The sequence below is a fragment of the Echeneis naucrates genome, chromosome 5, assembly GCF_900963305.1.
Source record: "Echeneis naucrates chromosome 5, fEcheNa1.1, whole genome shotgun sequence".
Taxonomy (NCBI): Eukaryota; Metazoa; Chordata; class Actinopteri; order Carangiformes; family Echeneidae; genus Echeneis; species Echeneis naucrates.
This window is the reverse complement of record NC_042515.1, coordinates 17567495-17585690: the sequence shown is the minus strand read 5'-3', so window position 1 is coordinate 17585690 and position 18196 is coordinate 17567495. Positions and strand designations below refer to the sequence as shown.

The window sequence follows — 18196 nt, the reverse complement described above, 5'->3', positions numbered from 1 at the left end:
CAGATGTTTGTCTGCTTCCACTTACATATAAAGTGACGAAACATTGCAATTTGCAACCTAACATAATGCTTTTCCTATTCGACAATTTACGAGGAGCAACTCTCAAATAAATTAGACTGTCTCGAAGATTAAAGCTAGAAAGTGGCCCATGTCTGACAGAGAAATCCTATAGAATAATACAATTTGATCCTAATAATGATAAATTGTTGTGCATGCACCGCTGAGATAATTCACCACCGGAATAAAACGGACAATAGGCGGAGATACCCGGGCGAGTGAACCATCTTGACTTTAACAGGCTCTTTGACCCCAGAGTGACCCACCAAGTGAGTACGTTGTCCTGGCAACCCCTGTACAACAGCAGGCAGCAGTCAGGGGACACATCGATCCGTTAAATTTTATTCAACTCACTTCATTTCGGAAAAAAGATATACTCAGTGCGGATATATATACTTTTATTCGGTTTATTTAAACCGGACTCCAGTCGTTATGCCACTGCCCAACAATAACGTGGCAACGTCGGTGAACAAGGTAAACTTCGGTTTAGTTTAGCTAACTAAAATCATGACGCTACATCCCGCTAACTGAACAGAAACGTTAAAGTCGTACAGTTAATATTATTTGTTCACTGTGTATTAATGCTATTAACTGACTAATAACCAATCCTGTGGTGGTTGTTGTGGTTATGTGGTCATGGCTTATTTTCATACAGGCCTCAAATATTCACAAGGTACCATGTGTTAAGCAAGCCAACACTACAAGTAAGAAAAAGGTGAGTCAGGGTTAACTGAATGTAATAATTACACAACCGTCTTGAATTCATTTTCATACAACAGATATAAAACAGATATAAAATATAAGAAACATGTGCTGCTAAAACGTGATTTTCCATGGGCTTCTTCTCTTGTGTATGATGCTATAGGATGAAGAAGACAGTGTGGAGATTGGTGAAAGGCTGGATGAATGGGCTCTTATTAAACCTGCAGATCAACTGGAGCTCACTGAGGCTGTAAGGATCAGTGCAAAAGCTATGAGGATCTTCATTGTTCAAATTCAAGACAGCTATGTGGGCTCTGTTTAAAAAGATGGTTCAAAATTTGATGTTACCTGACAATGCTTTTTTTTTTTTTTTTTAATTCAAATTGTTCATAATTATTTTTGTGTCATTGGCCTCACTATCAATACCTCACGTTAGTCAGACATGTGTCACCTCTGCTGTCACACTCATTTCTTTATCTGCAATGTATTTACCAGGAGTTAAAAGAGGAAATCACGAGGGTCCTGACTGCTAACAATCCACATGCACCCCAAAATATTGTCCGCTGGAGTTTCAAGGTAAGGAAGCTGCACCAACACTTCTGAATGAATGTGGATGCAAACACTACAACACTGATGACACCTTTTTTTTTTTTTGATTCAAGCAGTTGATTGACATAAAATAGTCAATTTCTCAAATGTAAGCAAATAAAATGTTTCTATCTGCTGATTTTTCATATCCTTGTTTCTTGTGAATCTCAGGAGCGTACCTACAAGCCCATACTGGTTATAGATCAATTGGCTGTTCACTTTGTGATGGAGGGCAGTCTAGTGCATCAAGACTCTGACGAGGGTCGAAGACAGATGGCCAAGGAGGGTGTTCTTGAAGGTAGTCACTAAAACGTATCTGCGAAGCACAATAGTGGTTTTGTTACCCATACAGGGAAAGTATTTCTTTGTATCATGTACTTTTCATAATATTGATTCTCAGGTGTAGTCCATCCTTGGTGCCACAAGGTGTCACTGTGAGCATGTGTTGGAAAAACCAACATCAGGAATTTATATGTGAAAGCTGATGTGTTCATTATGTACATACCGTAGTCATGATTATAAAATCTTTAACATTTCCAGAGACTTTAACAGTTGACACAGGAGTGGGATTTGATGAAGAGGAGCCAGAAACATCGGTAAAAATTAATAAACATTTTGCTGAATTGAATTCAGACATTTGTTTGAATCGGGCAGTATTTCATATTCCATTTATCATGAAACATCATGTGTGACTTGAGTTATGAATCTCCCGTTTGTTGGTTTTCCACAGTCTTCACCTATAGAGGACAGACCAGATAGCTCTGCCTCTAAAACTGACAAGAAGGAGCTGAAAATTACAAACCAGTTCAACTTCAGTGAAAGGGCCTCCCAGACGCTCAATAATCCACTTAGGGTAAGACAGGGCATCATAACCTGTTATCTGCATAATTTTTCAAATATCTAACATCAGAAAAGGAATCGTGTTAAAAAATATTACACGTTATGTGTTTCTGATAAAATACTCACATCCTAGTGTCTCAAGAGTTTATTTGGGCTAATTTGTCTTTTCTTTTAGGATAAAAGTTGCCACACTGAACCCCCACCACGCAGCAACTTTTCTGCCACTGCTACACAGGTACTGGCTTCCCTGATTTGTTTAAAAGGGTTATTAGGCCAGGATGGTTTTCATGCTGATGGCCATCAGTGAATATAGGTCCTCAGACGGAGAGACTGTAATATCAAGTATTCCTTTTGCAGTGGGAAATCTATGACGCTTATGTGGAGGAGCTTCAGAAACAAGAAAAGAATAAAGAAAAGCAAAAGGCCATACAAACAAAGGAAAATGATGACAAAAGCAAGAAGATTATGCTGATGGAGACTCAGGTAAATTCACAAACATTCCTGCCAAGACTTGCGAGAATGTATTTTGTATTTCTAATATATGAGGTCTTGAAAGCTTACCTGGTCAAAGAGTCAGACTGAGTTTCATCATAAAAAATGGAGCAGCGAATCATCAAAGAAAAAACATCTTGCCTTTATTAGAGGACATGAAGGACATGTAACGTAGTTTAAGTTAAGTTGTATCTACATGCCATTTTGTATTACTGCTGAGTGCATTTCAGGTATGCTTGTATATTGTTAGATATGTTAGATAGTTGTGCAACAGGCCACACTGACAGTTGACACCTTTTTAATGGCCACATGATTTAGTGTTTCAGCATTTGTGCTATGTTCAACAAGCAGGAGGTTGAAGCAGACAGTAGGTGAAAAATATCACTGACATAAATGATAGCCAATTTTATTTATTATGTTAGTGTTCCTGTCCTGTAATCAGATTTGTTGTGAGTTATCTATTATTAAACAAGAGGCATTAGACAAGCAGGAGGTTTTTGAAGTGTGCCATTCCCAGATTATATGTTTCTGTTACAGAGTAATGACGTCACAAAAGTGGGAAAAGCAGCCAAAATCTTGGAACGAATGGTCAATCAGAATTTATTTGATGATATTATACAAGGTATCCTCTGTTGATCATAACACATGATACTGTGCTGCACTATGACCCCATTTAAAACTAATTGCATACTCTTCTCTTCGGTTTTCTTTGCTCATTGACACCTTGTCAGATTTCAAATACTTTGAGGATGAGTCTGATGAGTTTAGGGGCCAGAAGGGCACTCTTCTCCCTTTGTGGAAGTTCCACTATGACAAATCCAGGGGTCTGTCTGTCACTGCCCTCTGCTGGTATGTTTGTCCACCATCTCTGCGAATGTTCCACCTTGGATGATGATCAATATTATTCTCAGGAATTACGCTACCTAAATGATGATGGTGATTTATTTATTGTACAGCACCTCTGCATTTCCAAGAAAATAGGAGGAGTGACTCATGCACATCTCCTTTGTAGGAATAAAAAATACCAGGACCTGTTTGCTGTAGGAATGGGTTCATGTAAGTACAGAGAATTCTGAGCTATTAAAAACATTTGTTTAATTTGAATTTATTTGCAAATTTTTATTTTTTCATCATCCCATCCACTCACCTATGCCTCTCTTGTGGTCAGATGACTTCAATAAACAAGGACATGGCATGCTTGTCTTCTACACATTGAAGAACCCCTCATTTCCCGAGTATATTTACCTGACAACTTCTGGTGTCCTGTGCCTCGACATCCATGACCAGCATTCCTACCTGGTGGCAGTGGGCTTCTATGATGGCTGTGTGGCTGTCTACAACCTGAAACAGAAAGGAGCTGAGCCTGTGTACAAGAGTACAGCCAAGACAGGCAAACACACTGACCCTGTCTGGCAGGTGATAGTGCTGTGATGGGACTTTACAGTGTGTGTTCAGTTTCCGCCACTCTACCTTTGCAGAGTAATTTGTCTCTTTATTAGACACTAATCTGGGTGTTTTATGAAAGCTGTATTTACAGCTAACCCATTTTTTAAGCTATCCCTACCAATCAGTGGCAATGCTGGGATATTTTATCATAGTCATTAGCAGAATTTCATGAACTGGAGGATGAAGCACATGCTATACAAATATTGTGATCTAGCACATAATACTTACTCATACACACCATCAACTTCCGTTTGTTTAAAAGTGGATTTATTCATTGCTCTGTTGTATTTCAGGTGCACTGGCAAAACGACGACATGGATAACAATCACAATTTCTATTCTGTGTCATCTGATGGCCGAGTTGTGTCTTGGACTCTTGTTAAGGTCACCCAAGAAACTATGCTGTTTTTCCAGATACTTTCTCTCTCACCCTAACCCTAACCCTGGCAATATTGCCTGGTTCTTTATTTTAGCAATTTACAAGTGCTCAACATGCTCGCTAATCAAACACTATGTCTGCTCATCTCTGTACTGTTTTTTGTCATTCTTTTTTGACTTGACATGTACATGCATGTTATAACATGTATTATACCTTCATAAGTCTTTGTATTCGTTTTATATTTGCAGAATGAACTGGTCTTTACAGACATTATCAGACTGACACTGAATGGCGTTATATCTGAAGGCCCAGAGGGTGCACAGCAGCCCTACATTGGTAATGCTTCACACACTCAGTACATTCCATTGTTTGTAGCAGTATACCATCAATGCATTTTCTATGAATGCGAAGTCCTATGTTTCATATTTTACTTAATATCAGAACAGATGTTTCATGGTTTGGTTGACAAGTATCTGTAATTTAAGTTATATATGCCTCATGCCCACAGCTTGTGGTACAGCGTTTGACTTTCACAAACAGATTGACTATCTCTTCCTGGTTGGCACAGAGGAGGGGAAAATACACAAGGTATGTGTTAAGGCTTCCAACAAGCTGGTTTTGGGTAAATGACACAGGTCATATCTAAAATTACATAAAGCATGTTCACTAAGTTCATTCACTAAAGCTATCACTTACCATCTGGGAACAAATTTGGAAATAACTTGTGATATAAAAACACTGGCCAGCATTTGTGCACAAATTATGATAGAAACAAATCTATGGCACACAGTACAATACAGGGCAATAATCTATAGTGATCCACCTGAGTAATAGATAGTAATAGACATAATCAAATAAGCAGTCTTTAAAAAGCATCAATTATAATTTACACTTATATCAACTTCATTAAGGAAGCAGTTTTCCTTTAGTGATAATGTGAATAATATGAATCATTTCAGATTGTTATTTAAATATACCAATGGAATTTGAACATTCCAGTCCCAAATATATGGATATTTAATTTATATTATATTTATGTTAATAATACACTCAGTATTGTACATGAAGTAAATGTATGTTTAAGTCAGTTGAACACAGATGTCCAAATTTCCCTGTGACTCAATATATGGTTATATAGTTACCTACATCTTGGGGTGGCTGTGTCTCTTGAGGTAGATCAGATCATCTATTCATCACATCAGTGATTCAATCCAGAGAACCTGCAGTCCACATGTCAGTGTGTCCTTGAGCAAGATTCTGAACACTGAAATGCCCCTAATGGCTGTTTGATCAGTGCATGCGTGAGTGTGTGTCAAAGTGATGTTGTGTGAGTGCATAAGTGAAATATTGTAAAGTGCTTTGATTGATTGAAACCAGGGAAGTGCAACATGAATGCAGTCCATTTGCATTTTACCAGATGTTATGTTGACTATAATTTGATGTTTTAGTTTGTTCTGATTTGCACGGATTGACCACTGACAAGTTTCTATATAAAAGACCAAAAGCTGTCTAATTCGTCCATGAATTTCAGAATGAAGCCAAGATGCAAAAAAGCTTTTATGATGAGAAAGTGAACCTATAGAAACAAAGTCACCCAAATTTTGCTAATGATAATCAGCAAACCCTAAAATGTATTCACCCTGGAACAACATTAGGATTATTTTATGTCTTGAACTCATGCTGTTTATGTTGCACTTAGAGATATCTTGATGGACTCAAACACCAGAGGGTACATTAGATGTAGTTCCGATCAACTGTATGTGTGATTGTTCAAATGTGTAGTTGTTTGTGTCCATGTGGCCTGTTGGGAGCCCCTGAGGGCTTGACATTAGGCATTTAATGAGTCTCTTTAAGCAGAACCTCTCTCTGTCCACATTAGACAGCTGGTAGTTTTTGGCTGGCCTCCCACATTCTCTGTGCTCATTTCCTCATGTTCTTGTTACTGTAGGCAGAAAGACACTCATAAAAGTCTAATTTATCTGCACTTACTGTGCCCTCATTCTATATTGATCTAATAACATTAAAGTGTAAACAGCGAGCTGACTGATGCAGGTGTCGCCAAAATTGGTCAGTCTTTATCAAATTAAACAAAGTGCTTCAGACTATATCGCATGGCCATTAAGAGAATAAAGTGTTTGTTGTTGAGATCATGTAATCTAGTTCATTGCTGGCTGCAGAAATCTAAGGGTTGCAAATAGACAGAGAAATATTAAATTTACAGTAAGCGTATACATTAACAGTGTTATTTCACGAAGGACACAGATTAATTGTTTTACCTTTTTATTTCATTAAATTGTGACCGTGATTAATTTTAAGAGTAAAAAAAAAAGGAAAACAAAACAGACATTTAATTTGATTTTGTAACCAATATAGTCTGAGCTCTAGTGAACTTCTCTGTCATCCAAAATCAATTAAAATCTAATAAAAACAGTTTCAGTATTGTATTAGATGACATTTTACTTCATTTTAAAATAGCCATGTCGCACAAGTTTCTTGTGTTTCCTCTAAATTATATTGTGCACTATGACATCCAAATAGCGTTGAAAAGACATTTTGTATTTTGTTCTGAAAAATTATTATGTACTTCTGTCTTGGTCACTGCACTTTATTTGATTGCATGTTCTTGGGCTCTGTACATGATCAAAGGAAGGTCACAAGTAGCAATATAGAAAGGAATCACACCTTGACTGCACTTCTGTGCAATCGCCTTATTTACCCAGCTCTACTAGGAGCAATTGTGTCACCAGGCGCACACCTTGTATGTGTGATGAAATATGTTCTGTCTGTCACCTCGAGGTTCAGCGGCACAGACACCCCAGGAGAGGCCAGATTAAGAATCTTTCACCTCGATGCAAGTCAACAGTCAAACTGTCAATGTGTGGACAAGCAACAGCTGATCACACGAGCCATAAAGCTGTTTTGTCCTGGATTGTCCAGTTAATTTATCCCTACAATACAACATTGTTGCTGTTGAAGTACGTTTGTAAACTCTATTCTGTCAGTAGCAAACAAACTACATGAATTTAAAGGGCATAGCATTGAGCCATAGAGATTTGCATTCCTCCCTTTGAGGTAAAAATATCGAGCACATTGTAGTTTATCTTTAATAACCAGTGTCATAGCAAGGGTATTCTATCAACTGTCTGTCGAAACATCATGGGGCTAACATACAGAATTTACAGAATTTCAGCATTTTTAGGAAAATACCTTGTCATGTTACCCCTGCCTTTAAAAACACTGTTTAGACATTAAGCTCAAATTATAGGAAAACCAAGACTTTTGGCAAAGTTTAGGCCACTACAAGCTAAAAGAGCTGTTTGATTGTATCTCGGTATGGACAAGTCTCTGAACTGCTGACCTCTGACCTGATTCTTCCTAAAGACATTCCCTCAGTGGTGTTTTAATGGTGGTGTGGTGGTCATTGTCAAACAAATTGGTGCAAATATTTCCAGTGTTTGTTCCACTGGGTTGAGGTCTAAGGTCTGAGCATATAATACATATGAATTTCATACACATGGATGGTTGCATCATGTTTCTCCGCTCACTTATTAAGTTTTGTCCTTTAATGTTTTTACAATAAAATGTTACAATAACTATTCCAAAAGATAACCATCCATGTCTAAGAAGGAAAGACATTCAATCAGTTTCACTAGAAACAGAAATAAATAGTAACTTGTTCACAGAAATTTGTGTTTATAAGGTCTACTATGGTACAACTCAATACTTTGCCATTGTTCTCCAGTGCTCCAAGACTTACTCAAGCCAGTTCCTGGAGACATATGATGCCCACAGCATGGCAGTGGATACTGTGAAGTGGAACCATTACCATCCAAAGGTGTTCATCTCCTGCAGTTCAGACTGGACCGTCAAGATCTGGGATCACACCATTAAGTAAGACAACTTTTGAGTGGATACTGCCACAGAAATCTTGCAATAGTGCTTTGAAAGAAGGGGCTTATCACACCATATGTGTTGGACTTTATGATTACAAAATCAAGCAGTGAAAATTAGTTCTGTGCATGAGGTATTTGGGCACTGGGATCTGAGTAATGAGTAGTTTTCTCTAAATTATATGCTGTGATTAGTTACAGAATAGCTAGTGTGATTTTATGTTTTTGTTGTTGTTTTTTGTTTGTTTTTGGCATCAAGCAACTTTTCTAATGCTTGATGTGCTTCACAGAAGAAGGGACAGAATATTAGACTATATCAGTCTTTATTACCTTTTTGCGCTTACAGTGGACCAGAGAAAAAAGATATCTGCTGTATTTGACGTATTTGACCTCCGACTCCTTGCCAGCACAGGTAGCTTGACTGAATAATGGTAGTAATCATCCACCCATTATGACAGACAAAGTTTTCAAGAAAGATCCATAGCTCCCTCCTCTGGCTCCTGCTCACTCCCCTGGGGGGCTGGGCCCTCTCCGGCCTGGGTGGCATTCCTAGGGTCCAGCTGGACCCTGGAGGCAGGCTCAGGCCTGGTGCCCCTCATCGACAGCTGTGGGGGCCATTCCTCCTTTGTGGTGTCACCATGGCCATTTCCTGTGTCTCTGGCTGGCGGTCCCCTTCGACGGCTGGCCAGTGTTGTTTCATGGTAGCTGCCAGGGCGGCTGTCATGCCCCTGTTGCTATGCTGCACTGGGGGACGAGGTCTGTGGGTGCCCTGGGCTACCACACCTGCAGCCCTCCGGCTGGGGACTGGGCCCTCACTTGCCTGCCTCCCAAACTGCACTTACAACACGCTCCACCTACCACACACACTTTCCATTATGTTACTTCCCACAGCCACAGTTCGGTACACGGCACACACTTGCTTGGGCGGTCCGGTGGTGCTCACCGTCGCCCACCTGGAACACTGGGGGCTGTGGTTGCTCCCTGGGCTTGGTATCTTACGCGTTCCCGCACACAGGGTGGTGGGCATGGGGAGCTGGGGCCCCTGACCGGACTATGGGCCCTGGTGACAGTCTCACTCATATTTAGGGAATGCCCACATGCATGTGTGGTTTCACTTGCCAGCTCGTGTTGGGTCACATCATGGAGAGATGATAAATCCTGCTTAAAATGGGCTGAGCTGCTCCTTCATTCCATCACTACATACCCCATCTTTGACCCATCTCCTCTGTTGGGACACCTTCACCTACCTGGACTCCCATCTCTCCAGAGATGAGAAACCCTCTGGACTCTCTTAATCCTGAGTGAGGTGAAGCACAGCATCCTTCACCCCACTGGTTCCTACCAGCACCACCTGCTTCCCTTCCCCTGTCCGTCCTTCCACACCTTCTCTGTCCTTTGTTCCCCCCGTGTTCACTGAGGTGTAACACTGCCCTCCCTGCCACACAAAGATCATTCCACTCAATAAAGATCCGCAAACTAGCTGAAATAATAAGATATTTAGCTGCAAGACTATAACTGCATCAATCTCATATAATGCTGACACCCTGTGGTGTTAAACGAATGCAGACCAAAAAAGAAAGATCCATAACAGCCCATAGATACAAGTCATATTGTTTCCAGGAGAGAGTCTGACAAGCTCTGGCAACTTTTCACAAACTCTTCATCATACTGTTCAGAGGTGTGAAAGATTGATGATGACTCTGAATTTTACTGCTTTTGTGTGATGGATTAAGCTCACATATCCAGTAAAACTGGCAGATGACAACAGCCAGTCCTGAATGATCCGGAGGGCTTGTCGTAATAGTAGAGAGTTGCATCAAGTCTATTAATCACATCAAACGTAGCTTGATAAATTTGTGCCTCAGCCCAGTGATAAATAGGGGCAGAATTTATGAATCCTTAAAGTTCCAGTCTAGATTTACAGTATGTGCAGAATCATTCTGCTCAAAAAACCTCTTTTGAAAGACTCCGGGCCAGATTTATAAGCCTTCTGTATTTCATTTCAAATATATTGTACACCTAACAGAATAGATGGTATTTATCAAACAGGCACACCAGCATGGATGGAGGGAAATCTTAGATATATGCATTAAGTTAGACTGGTGCAAAAAACAGGAAGACCAATTTTAAGTGTAGTTGATTGCACTTTCTTGTTTGTTTCCATAAGTTCATGCAATTTTGATGCTCTGGTTTTGCAAAGAAAATATCCTGCATCTAGCCCAATTGTGGGGAATATTTATGAGTATTCTTTGTATAAGGAAGGTTTTGGTTGGTGTAGGAAATTTTAAACCCAAGTTTTTAAAATTTTAAGGTTAAACCATACCACAGAAAAATATTCAAGGAAGAGGTACCAAATAAGATATTAAATGAATACAGTGTGTTTCCAGTCTTAATAAACAGATAGTGTTGAAGCAGTTTGAACCTGTGTGCCTTTACATTATTTGGCATTCACTAAATAACTGTGGTGAATACATTGTTCATGACAGATATTAGCATTACTACATCTGTTTTCTCTTTCAGGCTGTTATTTTTGATCCAGTGGCATATTCTGACACTGAACAGGGACTTAAGCTCTGATTCACTCACAGAATGTGTCTAGAGTGGTGTGTCAGCATTTGGTTGCATAACCAGTTTTTAATAAATCACCAAATTACCACAGAAATAATTCTCATGTATATATGCAGGTCTGCTTCTCCCTCCTCTTCACTTGTCCACACGCTCATGTTCCCTGCATATCTGATTTCATGTACATGTACAGTATATTCCTGGTTTCAGCCCTCAGAAATATTTCATTTCTTCATCTGGTTTCCATTGAGGTTTTTCAAGTTAATAACATGAATAAACAGTTTGTAGGGCCTTTTGGATTTCCACAGGTTTTCTCTGGCAGACTTTGATGAAGCATTGATCTCTGGGCATTTTGTAACTATAGATGACACTCGAAATGTAGTTTGTTACCACAGCCCAATGATGCCTAGATCATACAAATAAAGTGATCTGTTTTAGTCCAGAAGCAGAAAAGAAAATAATAGGATAAATTCTACAAAGAGGCTCAGTTATTCTAAAGGTTTTTTTTCTGTGGACTGTTGTTTTTCACTCTGGACTGGAGCATGAGCCTTTTTATGCTCTATGCTATAAAGAAACTTTACAGATATCCTGTCTAATTTCCCATGTCTATGTTTTTCAGCACTCCAGTGTTCACCTTTGATCTGAATGTAGCTGTTGGAGATGTTTCCTGGGCTCCATACTCCTCCACTGTATTTGCTGCTGTCACAACAGATGGAACTGTAAGTACCCTTCTTAAGGTACATTTTAAAACACATTTTGGATTTTGGCATCTCCCTAACAGAAGAGACTATCAAGTAGGGGTGGGAATCTTTTACCATTTCACGATTCAATTCAATTCCAGTTTCTGGGGCTGCAATTCAATTCAAAACGATTTGATTCATAATGATTTCTGCTTCAATCTATAGGTGTGCAAAGGATCTACTCCAGTCTGCTTTGCAAGACAGAATGAGAAATGGAGACATTGGGTCTTTTTCACATTTAGAAGTTTTAAACATTTATCCATGCTCAGATGGAATTGTTGCAACTGTTGCATAAGCGTAATATCACATATTGCTTAAGTTACAAAAATAAAAGTGACTCTAAAAAAAAAAAGTAGTGCAGCTAAACATGGGTTCCTCATTTTGCAAACCTTGCACACCGTGGAGCTCATGTCAAGCTTGGTCTTCCCAGGCATTCGATAAATAGGGTCCTATAAAATCCGCAATCACGTAATCGCGGAATTAGACATTAAATACGGAATTCATTATAAATTCATTATAAACATATTTACACATAAACATAATAACAGAACTGGCCGACATTATATATAAAATTTTGGGGTTTTTTTTTTCTGTAATAAAAAGGAACGTATCTGTCGGGAAAATGCTCTGAGGGGTTGACTAATAATGCACACCCCCCTAACCATGAATGAATGAATGTGGTGACTCGAGCATAGTGGGCACAGTTCGAATCCTGGTAGCGGCCACTGTACCTGTCTAGGTTAATGGGTGACTTGACGTAAATGTATGTGGTGGTGACCTGAGCAGCACGGTGGCGTAGTGGTTAACACTGTCCCCCTGCCCAAGAAGGGCGCTCAACCGCCCGATCGACCAAGGAATGGCAACCAAACTAAACCAGAGACTGGACCCCTGCAGAGAGTAGAGACTAACGCGAGTCACTCACTGAGCTCAACACAAAGAGGTTGATTATCATGTCCTTCAACGGAGATGTCAGTAATCGGTGGAAAACCAAAGAGTATGGGGATAGAAGAAATTAAAAAGTTTAAACATTTTAAATCGATTCTGAATCGTAATGAATGAGAATCGTGAGTCTTAAATAAATAGATTTTTTTGGCACACTCCTTCTGTCAAGTGCCCACTATCCACTTCATTATCCATTTCGTATAGTTATAGCCCCAGCTGGCTAAACCCTTATTATATTCATAAAGCAAGTCAAAGATTATCCTCAGGCAATTGAGTTTGTTCACACACACTTTGTCTAACAAAGGTAGCTTTGTGCCCTTCCAGTAGTTTGTGATTCCAAGCAAAAGTAATTTTAACAGATGCCGTGTTTCTTATCTCTGCATATTTTCTTTATATGGTGACCAGCTGTCCCCATCTGTTTGTCTTCGCAGCAGTCTGTGCCATACTATAAAAGTTCAGTGTGGTGTCTGGCACATTTCCTGTCCAATGCACTGAGTGAAGGCGAGTGAGAGTGACAGAGAGGAAATGAGAGATGAGCAGTTTGAGAGATACCTTATGTGATAGAGTGTACGTGTGTGAGTGAATGTGCGAGTGGTTTGTTTCAGCACCACGATCCAATCAACACAGTCACAATGCAGACTGTAGTACTGCACCGTTATGTGAACTAATGCAAATTCACTCATCATGCAGGCTCAAGGAGACATGGATGTAAACAAATACCAAATTTCACAGAAAGGTCACAACTAGAATTAAATATGTCTTTTGTAATTTCAACTTTTGTTCAGGTTTCAATTAACTGGTTAAAAATATAGTTGTAATTTAAATCCAGAATAAAAGAACCAATTTGCTAGATTGTAAATATCGTTTTCCAAAGAATAAATAAATAAAATTAAACAACCTTATTAGTATTAGTGTGCAAAGTCCCATGTGTGTTGTCATTTATTCTGTGAAACTGGATCAAAAACAGTTTTCAGTAGCTATTAAAAAAATGATTAAAAGCTCATCAATTTGCATACATTTTACAAGTAAATTATATCTTCCCCTTTCTAAGTAGCAGGAAGGATAACAATATTTAATTGGAACCAAGGTCATTGGGGCTGGTCCATTTTTTTCTCAGTATGCTAAACTCAAACCTGAAATAAGGTTCCAACCTGAATTGAAGAATGGGTTAGCCAGCATTCTTAGGTATAGGGATATTAGTATCTACTGCAATGGCAAATTTTGAGATTATGTAATTATCAGCTGTAAAGCTGACAAGGATGTGCTTAATTAACTGGCTCCACTAAATAACTGCTTTTCAGTCCAAGACTAGGCTAAGCTCATTTTTACATTCAGTCCCCATTATATTTTGAAGAATGGAATGGTCCAACATTTACTGGTGCAATCATAGTGCATGATGTTAATCAGCACCCAGATAGCCACATTGTTTCAGTACACTTGTCATTTTCTGTGTCAAGTGATAGAATGTGAGTGACTCAGCAATGAGTTGTGTGCACCCTGATGTTCATTACTGTTAATAAGAACTTTGCCTGCCACTGCCACTGACACATTGCAAAATGTCAGGGATGCCATATTGTACATGTTTGTGTTCATAAGGATGTCAGCTTGCCTGGCAAGGGGATACTGTATGTAAGATCACACTGAGGTTTTCTGGGCAAACAAATTTCTTCATTCTCTCTGCTTCTCCAGCTGCTCTTTCTGGGAAATACAGTGACTTTTTACACTTTGTATGAGCAACAAAACATTCCGGATAACAGGTGTAGTGATGGAGGTTTCAGAAATTCATACACTCCTAGAATATGATGATTTGTTGCAAGTGATAACTGTGATACACAGTGTGATGCTGGGAGCCAGAGCACCACAGAGTGAACTCTAGCAGCCGTGGCACAGTAATCTTTCTAGTAAAGTAAGTGGGCTGTGCTTCGAAGTGGGCTCATGCTTTGTCAACATATTGTCGACATGCATTTAGCCTGAAAGGGGGATGTCTACGGCCTGGTTTCTTCTGGACTAGGATGCCAATGATTTTGTATTGCGGCTGCCAGGGTACACACACAGACACTCACACACATACAAACAGACAGAAGTAAACAGTCATTGAATTACTTGGGAGCACTCTGCTTTGCACCAGATGGTCAGCCTTACGTCCCTGCAGAGGCTTTTGGTTGACTTTCTCAACACATGATACATACAAACACAAGCACACACATAAGACCATAAATAGAGCCTCTATTTGCTTACCATTGTCATAATGTGAATCCCTCAGTCTAAATATTTTGAACAATGAGATGGATGAGGTTAGAGTTGGGGTTAGGTTGTGTCAGGTTATGTGTGCTGTCAAACAGGGCTTTTGTGGTGGTGTCCCATTCTTGAAATGTCAATTCAACAAGAGTGTACATTATGAACCTATTAACTCATGAGATCAATATTTTCCAGGTTCATGTTTTTGACCTCAGCATCAACAAATATGAAGCCCTCTGCCAGCAGTCAGTAGTGGCCAAAAAGACCAAACTTACTCACCTTGAGTTCAATCCCATCCATCCAATCATCATAGTGGGTGATGACCGAGGCTACATCATCAGTCTCAAACTTTCACCTAATCTTCGCAAAGAGCCCAAGGTAAGAGCTGTACAGAGTTTCCAGACAAGAATTTCAGCTGATTTACAAAATTACATCCTTTTTAGAGAAGATAAAGTTGTCTTTCCAATGATGTGTTTTTCCTGCAGCTTTGTCTTTTTAACTAGACTTCATTGGTATATACAAATGTAAATTAACATGTTACAAATTAGGTACCAAACTTTCTACCACTTTGTGTGCTGTGTCACTTCATGTACCATCTTATCGATAAACAATCTGGTTGCATCCTTGCACTTTTGTATTAGTCATAATTGCCACCTCTTACAAGTCAATGAATAATCAACTGATTCTTTCTTCTAAGAGTCTAATAATAATAATAATGGAACTAAGGCCTATTTTAGCCAGTTAAAATTAGCCAGAAGGGAGTCAAGTGTTTTTTAACTGATTAAACTGAAAAGTAGCTTGAAAAATAAGATACGTTATCTGGTGAGGGAATGGCTTAAGATGCCTGATATACATTATAGTGGCCCTACTAAACATGGGAGGAAGCAAATGGCACACTGACTCACAACACTTAAATCCGGATCCTGTTCGAGGTTGTCTGTCCACTTTCCTTTGAGCTGTTCATGTTCATCCATGTAAACCAGAAGAAATTCTAATGGTTAATACAGTATGTCTTTATCCTTAAAACACAATTTCCATTTTGCAGAATTGTAGTATTGCCAGGTCTACACTACATACAGACACATGACCAACACTCCTACAAGTCTGATAAACACAGTTTACATGGGTTAAGGATTACAACACATACACACAGCACTAGCTCATTAGTGGCCTCACAGTACAACCCTAAAGTGTACAATTAGGACATAATTGGACAGTTTAGCACCACTGATAATGGTGTTGGAGCACTTTGAATCCCAATATGGCAAATAATCATCAGATACAAACCAGGAGCAGATATTACCAACAATATGTCATATAAAATTGACACAGCAGCCCCTGAAACTGGGAAAATGGGTGTGATCAAACATTTGCATACCTAAAACACTGCCACATTACAACTGTGGCCTAGCAGCACACAAAAAGCAATGCCAATGTGTTCTACTCATCTATTTAAAAGGCATTTGAGCTGACTGGTAAGGCAGTCTGGAATTTTGGCTCAGGTGGAACAGCTATGTCATGATTTGTGCTGTCATCTCAGGTTCTGGGTTTTAAATCCAGGTGTTTTCCCTGTGTCTGCACTGATCTGAACCTGTAGCCCAGCACACTGCTCTGTTTAACTGGGTACAACATGCTCCATCCCCAGTGGTCTCTTTCTTGCCAGAATATAAGTGAGCGTTTCATTGTGTGATTTTTTTTTATGCTACATTTATCACAATTGCTTCCCAGAGTATAAATTGAGATGAAATATACTTCAGAGTTAATCATAGAGCAGGGGAATTGTTTTCATTACTTTTAACACAAGAAGAACCAGGCTAGGATTTTACTGATATGGTAAGCAGAACTAGCAAGATACAGGAAATTAGAAAATAAACATCAGGATACAGATCGATTTATTTTTATTGAGAAATTATTTTTTTCTTATTATTTTTGATTCATTTTTAGGTTTTTATTTATTTTGAGTCCAGCAAATGTTCAGTCAGCTTTTGCCTCCTCAGTGGAGGACTTTTATTGACCCATCCGTCATTGCAGAGATATTATGTTGCACCAAGATATGGTGCTCATTCGTTTAGGGATTACAGCCATCTGTCTGCAGAGGCCACACTGCTGTATCATTTCCAGACTTCAAAGTAGCTACACTGTAATATAAATACAGTCTCTGAGCTTTAGACCAAGAGTTAGCAAATCACCATGGCTTGTTGGTTTTTTTCTAATATTATGAAAAGTACATTATATGCATGATGATACTTTTGCTACTATTCTTAACAGTACTTTGTTGCTGTCAGTTGATAATAATTGAATGTGCTTTGCTGCTTAATATTGACATCATTTGATGGGAGTTGCAGACACAGACACCAAATTAAGACTAAAAGTGTATTTTGTCATTAAAGCTTACAGCCAAATATGCAGTGCCATTTAATTTTAATGTAGTTCAGAAATGATTTAAGGTTTTTAAACTTATGTCTTCTTCAGTATAAGAACTTTCTGTAACAAAAATAACAGAGCTGTGTGAAGGAGATCCCTGTTAATATTCCTTCTGAGAAGTGGAGTAAACAAAAATATAGAAGAACTGTTGAGTCATAGTATTTTGATCTTAAGTGGCGTGTTTATCCACACACAGGAGTTTTTCATGTGTCATTAACAATAATATACTTACACCACAAACCAAGGACGGTTTCTTTGTATTAATTCTCAGGAAGAGTGCCCTTTAGGCAGTAGCTCTGTACCTTCAGAGTACGTTTTACATAATCGTGGACAACAAATATTTAATGTGATATAATCACTTTGTTGCTATTGGCCTTGCTTCCATTTCAGTTTATGGCTAATTTGGTGTGTGTGTGTGTGTGTGTGTGTGTGTGTGTGTGCGCGTGTGTTTGTTTGTTCTGCAGGTTAAGAAGGGACAGGAGGTGCCTAAGGGTCCAGAAGTTCAAGTAGCCAAGATGGAGAAGCTCCTCAGTCTGCTGAGGGGACCAGAGCACAGCGCAGTTTAACCTGGTCATTATGACATCTCTATTCAACAGGGACACATGGTAGGATGTTCCACTCTCCTTCATTGTCCTCCTCACTTCTTCTGCTGTGTGCAACAGTAAACAAGACTGACATCACAAGGAGACAGTTTGTATATGTTTATTAAAAATGTTTCCTTTTCATCTTTCGTAAGCTGTTAGCTAAATTATTCACTATCAATTTATAATTCATTTACTTAAACTGCAGTTCTTCATATATATTTAACAAGAAACAAGTTGACATGGCTGACCTCTGCTGCAGGGAATTATTCAGCTGGCTATGTATTATACAAGTTGATCAAGCTAAAACGTA

The 18196-nt window shown here is 39.0% G+C and overlaps 1 protein-coding gene across 1 annotated transcript; it reads left to right on the top strand.

Moving 5' to 3' along the window:
- Positions 1 to 489: 489 nt before the first annotated feature.
- dnai1.2 (dynein, axonemal, intermediate chain 1, paralog 2) lies at positions 490 to 17868 on the top strand. Its single transcript, XM_029503111.1, has 19 exons — positions 490 to 531; positions 713 to 772; positions 923 to 1009; positions 1255 to 1335; positions 1519 to 1645; positions 1888 to 1943; positions 2078 to 2200; positions 2545 to 2670; positions 3217 to 3301; positions 3411 to 3528; positions 3692 to 3735; positions 3848 to 4095; positions 4419 to 4508; positions 4752 to 4839; positions 5012 to 5091; positions 8246 to 8394; positions 11578 to 11677; positions 15074 to 15256; positions 17767 to 17868. The coding sequence occupies exons 1-19, from the start codon at positions 490 to 492 to the stop codon at positions 17866 to 17868; spliced, it is 1989 nt and encodes a 662-aa protein (XP_029358971.1).
- The last annotated feature ends 328 nt before the right edge of the window (positions 17869 to 18196 follow it).